The sequence below is a fragment of the Rhinichthys klamathensis genome, unplaced genomic scaffold, assembly GCF_029890125.1.
Source record: "Rhinichthys klamathensis goyatoka isolate OS25496 unplaced genomic scaffold, OSU_Roscu_1.1 h1tg000019l_1, whole genome shotgun sequence".
NCBI classification, from domain to species: Eukaryota; Metazoa; Chordata; class Actinopteri; order Cypriniformes; family Leuciscidae; genus Rhinichthys; species Rhinichthys klamathensis.
Window position 1 is genome coordinate 5,533,687 of NW_026606570.1, and position 16,512 is coordinate 5,550,198.

At 37.2% G+C, this 16,512-nt stretch overlaps 1 protein-coding gene across 1 annotated transcript in view; it reads right to left on the bottom strand.

Moving 5' to 3' along the window:
• The window catches only part of col27a1b (collagen, type XXVII, alpha 1b), a 115,004-nt gene that overhangs the window by 34,084 nt on the left and 64,408 nt on the right, over nt 1-16,512 (bottom strand). The window contains exons 13-28 of the mRNA XM_056236916.1: nt 16,402-16,455; nt 13,809-13,853; nt 13,608-13,661; nt 12,871-12,915; nt 11,443-11,496; nt 11,248-11,301; nt 11,084-11,137; nt 10,487-10,540; nt 10,337-10,390; nt 6,698-6,742; nt 5,686-5,739; nt 4,531-4,575; nt 4,374-4,427; nt 4,110-4,163; nt 3,028-3,081; nt 2,329-2,382 (exon numbers count right to left, since the gene is read on the bottom strand). Of these exons, the coding sequence (XP_056092891.1) occupies nt 2,329-2,382; nt 3,028-3,081; nt 4,110-4,163; nt 4,374-4,427; nt 4,531-4,575; nt 5,686-5,739; nt 6,698-6,742; nt 10,337-10,390; nt 10,487-10,540; nt 11,084-11,137; nt 11,248-11,301; nt 11,443-11,496; nt 12,871-12,915; nt 13,608-13,661; nt 13,809-13,853; nt 16,402-16,455 (828 nt within the window). The remainder of the gene's footprint in view (nt 1-2,328; nt 2,383-3,027; nt 3,082-4,109; nt 4,164-4,373; nt 4,428-4,530; nt 4,576-5,685; nt 5,740-6,697; nt 6,743-10,336; nt 10,391-10,486; nt 10,541-11,083; nt 11,138-11,247; nt 11,302-11,442; nt 11,497-12,870; nt 12,916-13,607; nt 13,662-13,808; nt 13,854-16,401; nt 16,456-16,512) is intronic.

Consider the following 16,512-nt stretch of genomic DNA (forward strand, 5'->3'; position numbering starts at 1 on the left):
CAAATTCTAAAAGATTGCTTTTCCTGGTTTCAATGGCAATTGAAGACTTAAAACAAATATGATTTGATTTTTATTTGAATATAGCATACTTCTAAACCGATATACCCAAACTTAAAAAAAAAAAAAAAAACTTAAAAAAAACGTACAGAGTGGCATCACATTACCGTAATCACATAGGGAACAATCAATCCTATAATCAGCATTTATCAAATTATTAGGTGAAACAAATGTTTTATTCCTCAATAAATTACATGAATATTAGCCTCTGAAGAGCAGATAGATAAATGCACATGTCCATGGGAAATAACAGCACTGAGCATTTAGAAAATGAGGCTCAAATCCCAGACCTCAGCGTTCTCCATCATTGGAAATTCAGTCCGTACAGCCGTTCATTTTTTGATTGCTGAAGGAGTAATGTTTCATTTGTAATGGTTAATTTAGTTAAAAAATGTGTTTTTGTGATCATCTGAGGAAATGCTGCTATGAGTATAGAAATTTCTGATGGGAAGCCAACAAGCTATTAGAGAGTATATTACCAGATTATGAGTATGAAATTCATTTAAGTGTGAAGCTTCAATGAAAAAGTCCACATGAAATCACATTGGACCATATTACCTTTCTTAATGCATGCTCCTGGTCTTACTGTGAAATAGAGCCCTGCGCGGGACTGTTTCTTCATCCCGATCCCGCCCCCCGAATTTCTGACCATATACCGCCCGCTCCCGCAAAGTATGTGTTACACTCCCGCCCGCTCCCGCAATATGTATGTCCACTCCCGCCCGCTCCCGCAATATGTAGATATGTCCACTCCCGCCCGCACCAGCAAAACTCTGAGAATTTATTTCCGCACAATAATAGAGATGCATTGATTTTGTGTCTTCTCCCGTCCCGCAGGAAAAAACACGTATTTGTATTGCTATTATTAAAGAGATTCATGGGGTTGTTTGTTTCGTTTCCCTGGCCTGCATGTATTCTGACGCACTGATCAGGAAGATGAATATTAGCCTGGCTAGGCTATCGGGGACATCTAAAACGCTTAGGCTACCGCGCGTTTTGTTTTAGCCGCCCATTCCCGCCCGCAGCAAAGTTCAAACCTGCGAGATTTGCGTTGGGTCCCGCGGGACCCGGCGGGACTCAATCCCAATGCAGCCCTCTACTGTGAATGATTCATCATGTAGGAAGAAAAAATGGTTAGACTTTAAATATAATTTGCTCTTTTCATGTAGGTCGTGCAGGCTATTAGATAAGTTTAGCCAATAAGCCAGTTAGCTAATAGAATAGCAGCTTTTTTACAATCCGATCAATTCCCAAAAAATAAATTCAACCCATCCTACAATTTTTCTCATGAAATATTGTGTTTTATTTTAAAATACGCCAAACTACAAAGTAAAATGGGTTGCAAATGGCAATTCATTGTGACTTGAAGAGTTTTTCCACTCAATGTTCTTGTCTGCTGAGAATCATCATTAGTCTGACATCATTGACATAATCCAATCATCAGGCTTGGGACTTACCCCACTCTTAAGCAACCCCAACAGGTTCCCATTACCCATAACACCCACCAGCACGACACATCATCCAAAAGACTAAAATTTGACTTTCACAGTTATTGTCAATGACCAAGCTGCTCATGAGTGCTGTCACTTCTCCCCAGCTGACGCGAGTCTGTCCTCTATTTGCCCTCAACTCCCATTGCTCGCTTTGATTTGGAGCAGATCCCTGTGGGTGGCGTTGACTCCTTCAATGTGATAGTATGGTTTCACGTCTAAAGAATGCCTAGTCCAACTGCAGCTGGACTTATTTTTTACTTAATGTAAAGTAATACTTTCCCCAATCAGTGATAGGTTTGTCTTAATGTGTTGTGGATAAAGTTGTGTGTAATTTTATAATTTTTATTAGTTTTTAATGGGAATGTAATAAGAGCTGATGTATCTGTCAAGGTCTTCTACCATTATACTGTCATTGACTGAATATACAGGGAATAAAGCCCAATGTAGCTTCCAGTAACCACTGCATCAGCATGATGCTAAACTATCCAAAGATGACAGAACTATATGCCAATAAAAAACTCATTACAGGCCTATGTGAACTTGAATTGCTTCCATTGATAATCTTGAGTATACAGTGATAATTATCTAGAGAGGTTACAAAAATACATTAATGGATAAAGTTGTGAAATTAAGACTTCTGCAGATGAGCATGGCTTGAACATTATACTATTTTAATTATAAAACTGTCTAACCTTTAATTCTCGAACATTTTGACTTTCCAAAGCACATGTTTATGCAAGAATCATCATTGCTGTTAATCCTAATGATCAGTTCTTACCCTTCTGCCTTTGGGTCCCCTGGTGCCGCTGAGTCCCCTAGAACCGGGAGCCCCCTAGAGAACACAGAACAGAGGACAAGAACAGAGTCCTGAATCAGGCAGCAAGAGAATGTTCCCTCAGAAAACTCAGCTAGAGCTGGCAAGAGTCTCTGGTAGGCAAACAAACATCACTTGACCCAATTACAACTGCAAGGTGAAAGCTCTGTCCTTTAAAGGCTGGTGTTTATGTTTGTACTTCGCTGCACTCTGCCCTCTTCACAGGGTCATCCGAGTGCCTCTAAAAGGCATTTCCTTCCAAACGCTTGTATGACGTCAACATTTGTGCGAGTAGAGCAAAGAAACAAAACGAGTTGTCGGGTTTCATTTAGTAGGACAGTAATTCCGTTAGTGTCTATGTCTATCGTCAATGTGCATGGACAGCTCTAATGAGAGAATTTAACCGGTGATGTGCAGAGGTAAAATGTTAATTTGATTATTGCACAAAATGAGACAGACTTGGCTTTTTAAGAAGCTTCTGTACTTTGGGTTTACCTAGAAAGATTCATACCAGATGATTGCACGGAACCTGGAAGTTACAACAGCAAAGTAAGACACAAAACAGAGCTGTGATCTGTGCTGCTGTTACTTTTTGCAGAGACTCTTGGCCAGGCATAAATAAATTCAGTTTATATATATATAAAATACATAACATTGACTTACTGGTGTACCTGCTGATCCAGATGGGCCTCCTTCACCCGGAACACCTGGGTGTCCCTAAAAAACAATCACAGACACAGACATCATTATAGAATAATCTCTAAAATAAGCAATAATTTCTGATACCTTATTTTTATAGTGTAATTCTATTTATTCAGTTGTAACTGTTTCATTGTACCATTTCAGATTGAGTGCTGAATAGCATTAATGCAGTAAACTTTGTGGTGTGGCAATACAAAACTTTTCATACTGTCATGTCATTTAGTAATTGACTAACTTACTAATTTGGCTAAATACACTGCAAAAATCCTATTATTAATGGGTATTTTGTCCATTTAAAATATCTAAAAATCCTTTCAAGATACATTTACTTGAGAAAAAACAAAATATTTACTCGTTTTCTTGCTTTCAGAGAATATATTTTGTCTTGCTCCAATGGCGGATTTTTTCATTTATCGAGACTATAAACAAGTTAAAAACAAGTGAAAAAATCTGCCAGTGCAGTAAGAAAAAATACATCAACCTATGAAAACCTTAATATCTTATGCAGTGTTGCAAGCGTTGTAAGGACTTTTAGATATTTTTGCTGAAAAACTTTTTTTTTTTGCAGTGTAGAAGAAAGGGCTCTCATAAGCATGATGAATTTCTGATGTAAACCTACGTGGAGGAAAACTCCCATGTTGTTTGCTGGCAAGTGCACAAAAGTTAACAATGAATATTTTTTTGGATTGCCATGGGCACCAAATACATGCAGACAGTTTTAAGTGTTATAGGAACCGCTGAAACATTGAAATGACGACAAAGCTTCTTGGAAAGGCAGGAAGGTTGCTCTTGTATTTCTTTGGAGTGGCCCAAACCACTTTACACAGCAAATGGCCACAATTTCCTTATGTCATTGAAAGAGAAATGACTCTTGCAGTGGTCTAGCTGATTATCTCATGAATGGAAAATGGCTGATGAGGCATTTTCCCACATACTGCTACTTTCCAACCATTGTAGCTGTTTGAGTTATGGTGACTGCTCAAGGTTAAGTGGGTATTAGAGTTCCCCTGAGAGCAGAGACGAGATCCAGACTTACTCCTTACCATCGCTCCCTTTTCTCCAGGTGGCCCGGGCAGACCCATCTCACCACGATCTCCCTGACAGCACAAGAAACACATCTAAGCCAAACAATACAATAAAAGATAATACTAACATCAAGGAAGGTCAACATTGACCATCATATAAAACCAACATAAATGTCTGACGTTTGATTTAAAACACATGCCAGAGAAACAGGAACCAAGATGAATCGGAATTTAAGATGATTACACATAGTTGAATGCTGAGAAAGCAAATGACCTACTGACCTTTTCTCCAGCAAGCCCCACCTCACCAAAAGGTCCGATGAAACCATTAAGACCCTTTTGTACACAATAAAAAAGGACAAAAACAATCGAAGATTATTAACTCTAGTTTAAAACATGTTTATTAAGGTTCCAGAGATGTATATAAAAATGTATTTACCCTCTCACCAAGCATCCCAGGATTTCCAGTGATTCCAGGCTCTCCCTAGAGCACAGGGCCAAGATTTGTAATACAAAAACTCTCTTAGTTGTTATTTTAATCATTTTTAATCATTAACAACATAATAACATCTAGTTAAAAGAGGACTTATTTATGCATTATTGGGAACAAAAGTAAAGGGTGTTTCTTCAACTATGACCCTATATATTGCTGCTAAACCAGTGGTCAATGTCAAAATGTTTGAGATGACCAATCAAATCAAGATAGGTGGGATTTATGTTAACACAAGCTGCTGACAAGAAACATATACAAAACACCCCAAACCTACCAGCAAGCTCAATTATGGGACCCATTTATTTAGAAAACCCCGGAGTACGGCCCTGTCTGTGATTATTCAGAATATAGAAAAAGCTAGCTGTGAAATTGTGAGCCTTAAAGGCCCACTGAAGTGCCTTAAAACAATCAGCGTTATTCAATGTGTTGATGTAATTTCCACTGAAATAGGAAAACAGGGCAGGACATATTGAGCAGCTCCTTTTTTTTAAATAACCAGTAGCTTTTCATTTATATCACAGCTTGCCCAGAGCCGTTGAGGTCGGTAAAGCCGCATTTGATAGCTATTGTGTCTCTGGCTCAGAGCAGACTTTGTGCTCATTGCGCATTGCAGCGGTTCGCGTGACACTAACTTAATTTACCCCAAAGGAAAGCATATTTACACTGTCTGAATTGTTCCCTATCCCCTATATAGTGTACTATGTGCCATTCACCATGTAGAAAATAGTAAATGTGTGAACAAATGAAAGATTTCAGCCAGAGCTTCAGTGTATATCTATAGTGTAGGGGGCGGGACGCTTCAGATTCTAGAGAGCATTTGATTGGACAGAAAATCAATCAGAAAATCAATTTATTACAAAATAGTATAACAAAAATACAGAATGCTGTTAAACATGACACACCATTGTGATGATGAAATAACTATGTGGAAGGAATAAACAATGAGTGAATGTACTGTATTTACATGGTTTAATAAATTAAATCAAGTAGTCAGAGTTTGAAGATTTTCCATAGGGCCATAGGCCATAGTTGAAGAAACACATTTAAGAGGAAAATTGGACTCTAAATTATAGTGGTCATTTGGCTGTCATGAATTCTTACCTTCATTCCATCATCCCCTGGATTTCCAGGGAAACCCTTCCTCCCAGGTCTGCCCTGAACAGAAAGCAGAAATGACCCATAGTACTGGACTCCCAATCCTCTAAATCTACTCCCTGACATCTCATTATCTCCTGTTCCTGGGACCAATCTCCTCCACTCACCAACATATCAGCTCTCCCAGAGAGAGCAGCTTCATTAAATAACCCAGAAACAGAAGCATCAGTCACCCTGAGTCTCACAAAGAAGTGTTTACGTTGGAGACTGGATGGATTTTCTCTGGTCATCTATTAGCTAATGTCTGACCCATCTTGTCTTATTAGCTAAATTATCCATACTGCCCCAACTGTGGGCGCTTTGGCAAGGTCTGTGCATGAAAAAACTGGGTTAAATGCAACGAACTGTTAATTTGGATTCATCTCTTGCTGCCAGGTACAGGCAGCTGTTTGTACGTCAGGCTTTGGCATGAGGACAGACTATTCTTCACTACAATTTATACTATCATTGCTGAATCTGGGTCAAGTCCGGAATCCGGGATGCAGCGTTCAGAGCAGCAAACTTTTGTGAAATTGTTTTGGGAGAGAGGAAAATTTTTATATTTGGAGGGTTTGAAACTCACACATTATAAAAGTCTTTGCAGAGTGACATAAACCAAGAGGAGTGTGTGAAGCCTATTATTTATCACCAATGCTCAACTGTAACATAACACAATTATATAATTACAAGAAAAAGAGGCCACCGATGCTACAATCACAATATGAACAGGCTGGAATAGACTGGTCACAAATACTGTAAGCACCATTAGCAATAATACCACATTTAAAATGTGAAGATGTACATACAACGGAGCTTATCATAATAACAAAACATGAACCAGCGTCAATAGGTTTAAAGGAAAGCCTCTGGTCATGAGCCATGGAGTACCTAACAGTCTCAGTAGGTTATAAGGCTAATGTGGCGATAGCTAAGATGTCTAATTCAAGTTTAACTCAAGATATCTAGTGGTAGCACTCACCTCTAGTCCTGAAGCCCCTGCTGGCCCTACTGGGCCCTGATCCCCCTGTGGTTTAAAACAGAATCATTATTATTTTAGAAATAATAAGCATCTAAAAAATATATATATTGATGAGGATGTTAATCTTTTTATCTTTGTTTCGATATGTATATGCGCAAAAGCTTTCTGAAAACATCTTGGATTCTAATGAGCTTCTAATTAGTAGAGATATGTTTAATATACACTATATGGACAAATGTATTGGGACACACCTCTTAATTCTTGAATTCAGGTGTTTCAATCAGACCCTTTACCACAGCTGTATAAAATCAAGCACCTAGCCATGCAGTCTGCATTTACAAACATTTGTGGGGGAAAAAATGGGTCCTTCTGAAGAGCTCAGTGAATTCAAGCATGGTACTGTGATAGGATGCCACATTTGTAATAAGTCAGTTCATGAAACTTCATCCCTGCTAGATATTTCATGGTCAACTGTAAGTGGTATTATTGGAAAGTGGAAGCATTTAGTAACATCAGCAAGCAGCTCAGCCACAAAGCGGAGGACCATGTAAAGTTACAGAGCGGGGTCACCGAGTGCTGGGTTGCAAGGTGTGAAAAGTTGCCTATGCCCTGCTGATTCCATAGCTGAAGAGTTTCAAACTTCCACTTGCATTAATGTCAGCACAAAAACTGTATGGCGAGAGCTTCATGGAATGGGTTTCCATGGCCGAGCAGTTGCATGCAAGCCTCACATCACCAAGTACAATGCCAAGCGTCGGATGGAGTGGGGTAAAGCACGCCGCCAATGGACTCTGGATAAGTGGAAATGTGTTCTGTGGAGTGATGAATCACGCTTCTTTGTTTGGCAGTCTGACAGGCGAGTCTGGGTTTGGCAGATGCCAGGAGAACGTTACCTGCCTGACTGAATTGTGCCAACTGTAAAGCTTGGTGGAGGAGGGATAATGGTATGAGGCTGTTTTTGGGATCAGTGAAGGGAAATCTTAATGCTTCAGCATACCAAGACATTTTGTAAAATGCTATGCTTCCAACTTTGTAGGAACAGTTCGGAGTAGGCCCTTTTCTATTCCAGCATGACTGTGCCCCAGTGTACAAAGCAAGGTCCATAAAGACATGGTTGGAAAGTTTGGTGTGGAAGAACTTGACAGGCCCGCAGAGAGCCTTGACCTTAACCCCATCGAACACCTTTGGGATGAACTGGAACGAGGATTGCGAGCCAGGCCTTCTTGTCCAAAATCAGAGACTGACCTCACAAACGCTCTACTGGATGAATGGGCAAAAATTCCCACAGAAACACTCCAAAATATTGTGGAAAGCCTTTCCAGAAGAGTGGAAGCTTTTATATGGGTGACCAACTCCATTTTAATGTCTTTGTATTTAGAATTACATTACAGTCCCTGTTGGTGCAATGGTCTCAATACTTTTGTCCATTTAGTGTACATTCATTTGAGTGTTAAAACAGAAATGATTCATATAAAATGTGGTGTTGTTTCTGAGACATTTAAACATTATATTCTTGGCCATACAGAGTAAAAAATTAACTAGTTTAAAGGTAAAAGCCTGTAAAAATGCTATGGTAAAAACCTGTTAATTGGTTAACGGTACGTTCCTTTACTCTACACGGTGAAAAACCGTAATAGATCTAAGGAGATATTTAATGTAATTTTACAGTAAAATACTGCTAGATGTACAGTTTTTGGAAGAGAAAAAGAACAAGTAATCTTGTAATTTACAGTGAAAAACCGTAAATTGACATTAACCAGAATTCTCTTTGTGACAGCTCAAATTTAATGATTTTCAATAAAATGTAACTGTTCCCTCTTAGGTTTTTTCTTCTTATGTTGTTAAATGACTATTTATTGCATTATTTTATTAATATAGGCTTCATGCCGAATGTCACATGAACAAACTCACTGCAGCTGATGTTTTTTTTACATTTCAGTTAAATGTAATTTTCCACACCAAGTAATGCATAATTTCTCTAAATTGGTCTCGTTCACTTGATTTAATTTTGTGCAAGTTGTGCTTCATTGTTCTGGTAAAGTAGTAACAGCCACAGCTTTCAAACAGACGTTTCTTTTTAACAACAATCTAAACAGTTAATTTATTCATTAATGTCATATTTTTTCTTTAGAAAAATTATTTATCTAAAACATTATAGAGTCCAAAGCATGCTAATGCCATTTCAAGGATGTATATTGGTAAAACTCCAAGCCCTGATGGGGGCTTGGAGGCTACATAAAAACTAGGCTACATAAAAATCCTGCTGTTTACAGAAAAGAATGTGTCTTGTTCTGATATGTCGCCAAACATGAATAAATTTGCCTTCACCCAAAAGCAAATATTTACCAATTCGGTAACACTTTACAATAACTACACGCTAATAATCATTAGTTAAGCATGAGTAAACAGTTAATTCATCATTCATAAAGCATTAATATACATTAATAAGCAGTTTATAAATACAGCTATAAATGCTTTCTTCTTGATTTACAAGCATATCTATAATTTATTTAATACTTGTATTTTCATCCTTTATTAATGATCAATTTATTATTTCTAAATGAATAATTGCATTTTTTATAAACCAGTTATTTAAGAGTTTTCAGTGGTTCATATATTACTTAGAACGTGTAAGTAAATGAATTAATAAACTATTTAAATGTACATTCATACATCTTATTATTCAGACATATAGTGATGGTTACTTAGTGTGTTAATAAATGCTTTATTAACATGTATTTATGCTGTAATTCAGGGTTAATTCGGGTAGTTATAAAGCATTCAGTAGTGGTCAGTTAACTATGTTTGTGAGCTCATCTAAAGTGAGGACTATTCATGCCTTGTAAAGCATTTATAAAGGAGATTTAAAGGCTGTTAAATATTTCTATGTTCTGTATCACTGTGTTGTGTTTGTTACATTTTACTGTTTAGAAGATTGATGCGCCTTCAAATCTCCTTTATAAATGCTTTACAAGACATGAATAGTCCTCACTTTAGATTAGCTCACAAAATAGTTAACTGACCACTACTAAATGCTTTATAACTACCTGTATTTACTACATTTACTTACACTTTCTAAGTGATCTTATGAATGACTGACAACTCTTGTTTGTGAATAATGCTATACTTCATTTAGAAATTATTAATTGATCATTAACAAGGTATGAAAATACAATTATTAAACGCATTATAGATATGCTTATAAATCAAGAAAAAAAGCGTTTATAGCTGTATTTATAAACTGCTTATTAATGTCTATTAATGCTTTATAAATGATGAATTAACTGTTTACTCATGCTTAACAAATGATTAACAGCATGCAGTTATTATAAAGTGTTACCATTAATTCTACTTAATTATACTACTGGTCCTATCACACATTCTTATTTTGACTATAAATTGCTTCCTTGTATATGCTAATAGACTTACAAATGTATTGGGCTTTTTTTCATGAAATTACTTTTTGTTTTTAAATGACACATACAGTAATACTTCTAGGTTAATTATCACATAAACATGTTTATATTGAACACTGTTTATAACTGTATTGTACAATAAGATTTACAGCAATAAATGCAGGATTTATATGCAGTTTTCCTTGTAAGGCCCTTCACTGGTTTAGGAATAAGCAGGTCCTACCTCAAGTCCATGAACTCCTCTAGGGCCTGGAATCCCTCTTCCTCCTGCATTCCCCTGGAAAGTATCTAAAAATTAGCATATCTGCCACCATTTTACAATATGGGACACAATTACAAATTTTGGGAACCTTTAAAGAAGAGAGATGCACACCTTTGGGCCCTCAATGCCATTCTGTCCTGGTGCTCCAATATCCCCTGGAAAACCCTGAGAAAAAGTACCAACATTAGACAATAAGAGAAAGTCTTCTCTATACTTTATCTAAGAAGACTCGCTCTGCCACGGCTACTCTATTCTCCCTCCCTCCCTCTCTCACAACTACAACTTCTCACTCTAAAAGTTATTGGAGGACTGTGTGAGCAAATTAATTGCCATTTCTTTGTAGTGACTTCAAATGAATACAAAATGAAGGAACTACTAAAGCCAAGTGCTCAACAAGCACAGTTTTATGTAGTAAGTCTATGACTTTGCAGTTTTTGGTGTAGACTTAAAACATGAAAGCACAATTGTTGAACAGCTGAAAGAAATGTCTCCAAAGCCTTTCACATCCATGTATATATATATATATATATATATATACTGTATATATATATACTTAATTGTTTTGTTTGTGAGTTAGTGTGTGAGAACTTAATTACACTTGGGGAGGAATATGATCCAATAATAGGCACAGCTGGATACTGCAGTGTACAGCTGCAGAGAAGGCGATGACCATAGACTACACTTGTCCTAAAGTGATAGCACAATTACCTCAGGGCCAGATGGGCCTGGCAAACCATCTGGGCCTCGATCTCCAGGCTTACCCTAAAAGACAAAAGAGCTTGGTATAATTTGGCTTTTTGTCAAATCAACACAAAAGGTTTTAGATAAATACACATGGTAAAATACAATTAAATGTAAGCCTACGAATTAACCTGAGGTCCCGGCTTTCCGCGAATTCCTGGTAAACCTGGAGAGCCTTGAATACCCTGGAAAATCAGCACATAGTTATTCAAATAAAAACCTCTATTTGGGGTGTTTGAATGCACAAAAAATACAAATGCATGCACATACATATACACATACACTCTGTGTGAATAAATCAAAAGAAAAGCCGTTAGCTGAAATACCTCGTCACCTTGAAATCCGGGTTCCCCCGGTTCTCCGGGCAACCCGACATCACCCTGTCAACAGAGACAATGAAACGTCACTCTATGGCCTCAAAAGTCACCATGAAATCAAAATGGACAATTCTTGTTTTTTTTATAGAATAAAAAATTGTGCCCTCATAATCTTTAATCAAAACAACTTAAAGCGGCAGACGACATAACTGCAGCAAGTTCTTATAATAAACATAACGCTAATATAGTGATCGCTAATAGTTATCTTTTTTGGTGTGAACGGGCCATAACACAACTTCCATTTCATGTCCATTTTATGTCTGGATGTCCCAGTAGTTCAATCACAGCATTAGTCAGGTTCAACTATATCTTTGGTCATGTTACAATGTGCCTGAAGTTCACTGTAGACATGGAGATCAGAATAGCTGTCCAAAACAAAGCCTTATGCATATCTTGCCTAGCAGCAAAATATGACATTTAAGTACAGAGCTGTCAGCATCTGGCCACAGAAATGAGGAGCAGCAGGACAGAGGCTAAACTGTTGACACCTTGACCAGCCTGCACTGAACCTCAAATAAATCCATGCCTCAATAACAATATCATTGCTTTATTGTTTATCAATATCGCTGAATTATTTATAGAGTCATTTAGTCATCAGGAATAGTGACTAGGACCTACATTCAAACAATTATCTGATATGTTAAATCTGTTTATCTATTTTAAAGTAATGTTTTTTTATTCCGTAAGTATTTTAAATGAAAAGTCGCAAATATCTCCAAATCTATTTATTTATTTGTTTGTTTATTTACAAATCACAGACAGAGAGAGAACTCTACTGAGCATCTGCAGAGTAAGTATAATAGAAATTGTTAATTAATATTACTCAGTACTTAAATGTATAATTACACTGTAACAACGACACTTGTTTACTTTATTTTATAAGTTTTGTAAGTTTTCTATTTTATAATATTTTAAAATGTAATTTCTTCCTGTGATGCAAAGCTGAATTTTCAGCATCGATACTTCAGTCTTCAGTGTCACATGATCCTTTAGAAATCATTCTAACATGCTGATTTGGTGCTTAAGAAACAATTATTACTGTCATTATTAACCATGTTAAAAACAGGTTTGCTGCTTCGTTTTTTTGTAGTAATTTTTTTTCAAGATTCTTCAAAAGCACTTTTTTGAAATAGTGACATTACAACATTATAAATGTCCTTACAGTCACTTTTTATCAATTTATTGCATCCTTGCTAAATAAAACTATTAATTATCTTTAAAAACATCTTAATACTGAACGCAAACTTTTTTTTTTACTTTTTGTATCTGTGACTGATGACTTGTGGTATGTTACAGCTGACCTCAGTTTCCCTCAAAAGTGGCTCTGAGCAATCAAATACAGAAGAAGCAAAAGCTAATAAAGGGCATTCAGATCACCTTATCACCTTTCAGTCCAGGCTCCCCTGTGTTTCCTGGCACACCCTGCAAGACACCCAAGAGACAAATGTTATTAAGAAGAACTTGTACAATAGGCCATTGTTTTATGAATTGATGCCCAGGGAAGGCAAATGGAATTTATACTTAAATCCATATTAATATGCTGGTTGAAAAAGCAAGTCATAGTATTATGTAATACTGTCCATGCTGAAAAATCCAGTATTAATTCAATGTTGGTCCAGGCTGGTTTATACAGTACTATTAGAGCTGGTATAGCATATTCATGCTGTTCTCAAGCAAAACTGAGATGGTGTAGTTAGTCCACCACCAACGGCCTGCATGCAAAACATACCTTATGCTGGTGAACAGCAATGTTGTTGTTTTTTTTGTTGTTGTTTTTTTGAGATGTATGACCTACTATTTATTCTATCCTAATATTGATATCAGTTAACTTTCTTGAAAGTTAAAATCTTGAAAGTTAAAGAGTTAATATGTGTCATTTGTATGTTAAAATAATCATGTTAAAATTATTTTTGTCATTCCAATGTAGTGTGTGAAGATTTCTCCCAGCCTGGCCAAGCTGGTTTATTTCTATGGTTTAAGAGGTTTTCTGGGTACTTATCAGGCTGGGAGACTAGCCAAACCATCTTAAATCAGCTAAGATTAGCAAATCCATTTAGGCTAGTTTGAAACAGACTTTTCTGCATGGATATTCATAATAATTTCAATGCAATCACCTTTGGTCCTATTAGTCCAGGAAGACCCACAATTCCAACAGGACCCATATCACCCTGCCAAAAAAACATAAAAAGCATAAACAAGCATACAAATTTACACTGCATGCATTATTTTTTACATGCCAACAGAAATCACTGTCAGCAAGGGAAGTACCATAGCAATGAGGTTAGATGTTAATAACTTAATGTTGGTTCACTTACAATAAAACCAGGGATGCCAACAGGACCTGAGGCACCCATCTCTCCCTGTGAGAAACAGAGAACAGATACTGAGCGTTACTGGCAGGACGCTGGGGGTGGGGGGTGGGGGGGGACCTCTGTTCCCTGATAGCAAGATAATCTGTGGCTTGCATCTACCCCTCAGTGAGCCAATGAAAGAGACACGCTGTGGAGTACAGAGAGGGACTTGTTGTGTGGCGTGACTGGCCGGCTGCTACCTGCCATACCAACTTCCTCCCTCAGCAACAGACCAAAAAAATCCCCTGTGTATTTTCGCTCTCCTTGTTCTTTGAAACAGAGCAGATAGATGTTATGGGTCTGCTGCTCTTGCCGAGTGACTGCTGATGAAGGAAAAGGATTGAAGTGAAGGCGTGCATGTCTTGTCCGTTTTGTGATATGGTTAGGGTTACAGTGCAGCAGCGTTGACAGGGTCAGGCGCTCAGGTTAGCGCTAAGCTAAGCAACTGTTGGCTCAGCTACAGACAGCTAAAGTGGGTTAGATAGGACAAAGTTAGTTGACATGAGTGTGTATTTGAAATGAGTAGTTTTTTTAGAGTGTTTCCACGTTGTTGCTAGGGAGGTGTGAATAATTTCTAGGATGTTGCTAGGTGGCTTGTAATTAGCTCAAGTAAACTGACCTCACCAGAAAGTCGTAATGATATTACAAAATACTGTCTGCATTACAAAACCTTAAAAGTCGCAATGTAACGGAAGTAGTGACAGATCTTTTATACCGTATTGTGACGTTCATCTGAGTGAAATGGATTATCGAAAAGTAAAATGTAGGACGGTGACTTGATTCTATTACTCAGCAGCTGTTGATTAGATTGTGTGGGGACGCACCCTTTTTCTTATGCAGACAAAGGGTGCGTCTCAATCAACTCCCTAGCTTCCTAGGTCATGAACCAGTATACTGTGCACACATTTCCGGGTACTGGTAAGAACAGTAAGGACCCTGGCTCACTACACTGATGACTCTATGTCTGACAACGTTCTAATTATACAACATCACTACTCGTATTTATGAACAACAGCAGAACTAATATCCTTATATTATTTTTAATGCTATTTAAAGTACATTATTATAAATACTTTGCTTGTTACATATACCTGCCACATTTCAGTCGTAAATCAATAATAAATGTTAGCTAGATTATGTTCATTACCTGTCTAGCGATGTATTTTTATGCTGACATATAATTAAATAATGGTTTGCATTTAAAAAAAAACATCTATCGTGTGTCATTATGCATGTCACCAGAGAGAAGTCTGTCGTTTCAGCGAAAGTTATGACATTTTAACTACATTATGGTTAAAAAAGGTGAAAAAAACCATATGCATGGACAAATTGTTCACAATAAGACCTATAGCAATAATTTATAATTAATTATATGTCAGGATGACTTTAGATTAAGAACACTAACAATTATTCCTCATAATAATCATTTTCTTAACTTTGAGGGACAGTTCATCCAAAAACTAAACTTCATTTACTCTTCATTTATTACTTTCTTTTGCAGAACACAAAAGGAAATAATTTAATACATATTCAGTGGAGTGAACCCAAATTAAACCTCATACAAAAAAAGCCATGCAGCTTTGCTGATCATATTTCAAATGCTCTGAGAAAAGCAACCAGATATTTAAGCAATTTTAAAAGGTTAAACTATTTTACTGACAAAATTGATTAAAGAAAATTGGGAGTTTGGAACAACAGAATTTTATTTTTTTTGTTATTTTTTGGGTGAACTATACCTTTGGGGGAGTTGCAACATGGGTCCCATCCCCATTTGGGGATCATCTGCCAGGTAAATGTTTGATCGCGCACAGACTGTATCCTCAACAAGTCACAAGACTGAAATGGTGTGTGACAAATTATGTGCTGAAGTCTAATACTCGAGGTTAGAGGTAAGTAATTGTGATGATTGGCCTAGGACATAACATTAACAATCTGGTGAAATGTGGTTTTGTGGTCTTTCCTGCAGAACAATTTTTGACAATACACATCTATACATTTCTAAAATATTACACTTACGTCTTAGAACAATTCATAATATGCAAATAAAAAACTTTTTATAATATTATAGTACATGGAAACAACAAGGATGAAATATTAGGGAAAGAATATGGTAAAACGATCAGAAGTGAAGCAACCCCTGTAATGGCAAAAACAGATTTCTGCTGTAGACTCCAGTAGTGACAGCTGATTTCCTCATTACCAGTATTATTCAACACTGAGCGGCACACACTGGACGCCCAACTGGCTTGTGTGTGTTATTGTGGTGGCAGAAATCAAAGCTATTTATTAGAGTGTAGCGGTTGAAGTGGCCCGGTCAGCTTGTATAATGATATGTCCATAACAGTGTATGACAGACAGAAAAAGGGCATGCAGAGGCTAGGAGACTATGATGACTTTTTTGGTGAACTTTTCTCCAACTGTGTGGCAATTTTCTGATACACTAAACTTGATAATAAAATATAACCACAAACATCAATGGTTAAAACTCTCTGAGCATTAGAAAACTGGAGTTGCCCCACATGGCAGTCGACCAAATGGTTGATGTACTAGTACTTACTGGGTTTCCATCAGGTCCTGGTGGTCCTCGCTCCCCAAAATCTCCTGGAAAGCCCTGAGCACACAAATGTGAGAGACAGCAGAGTTTAGCAGAGCAAGACGTGGAAAAAAA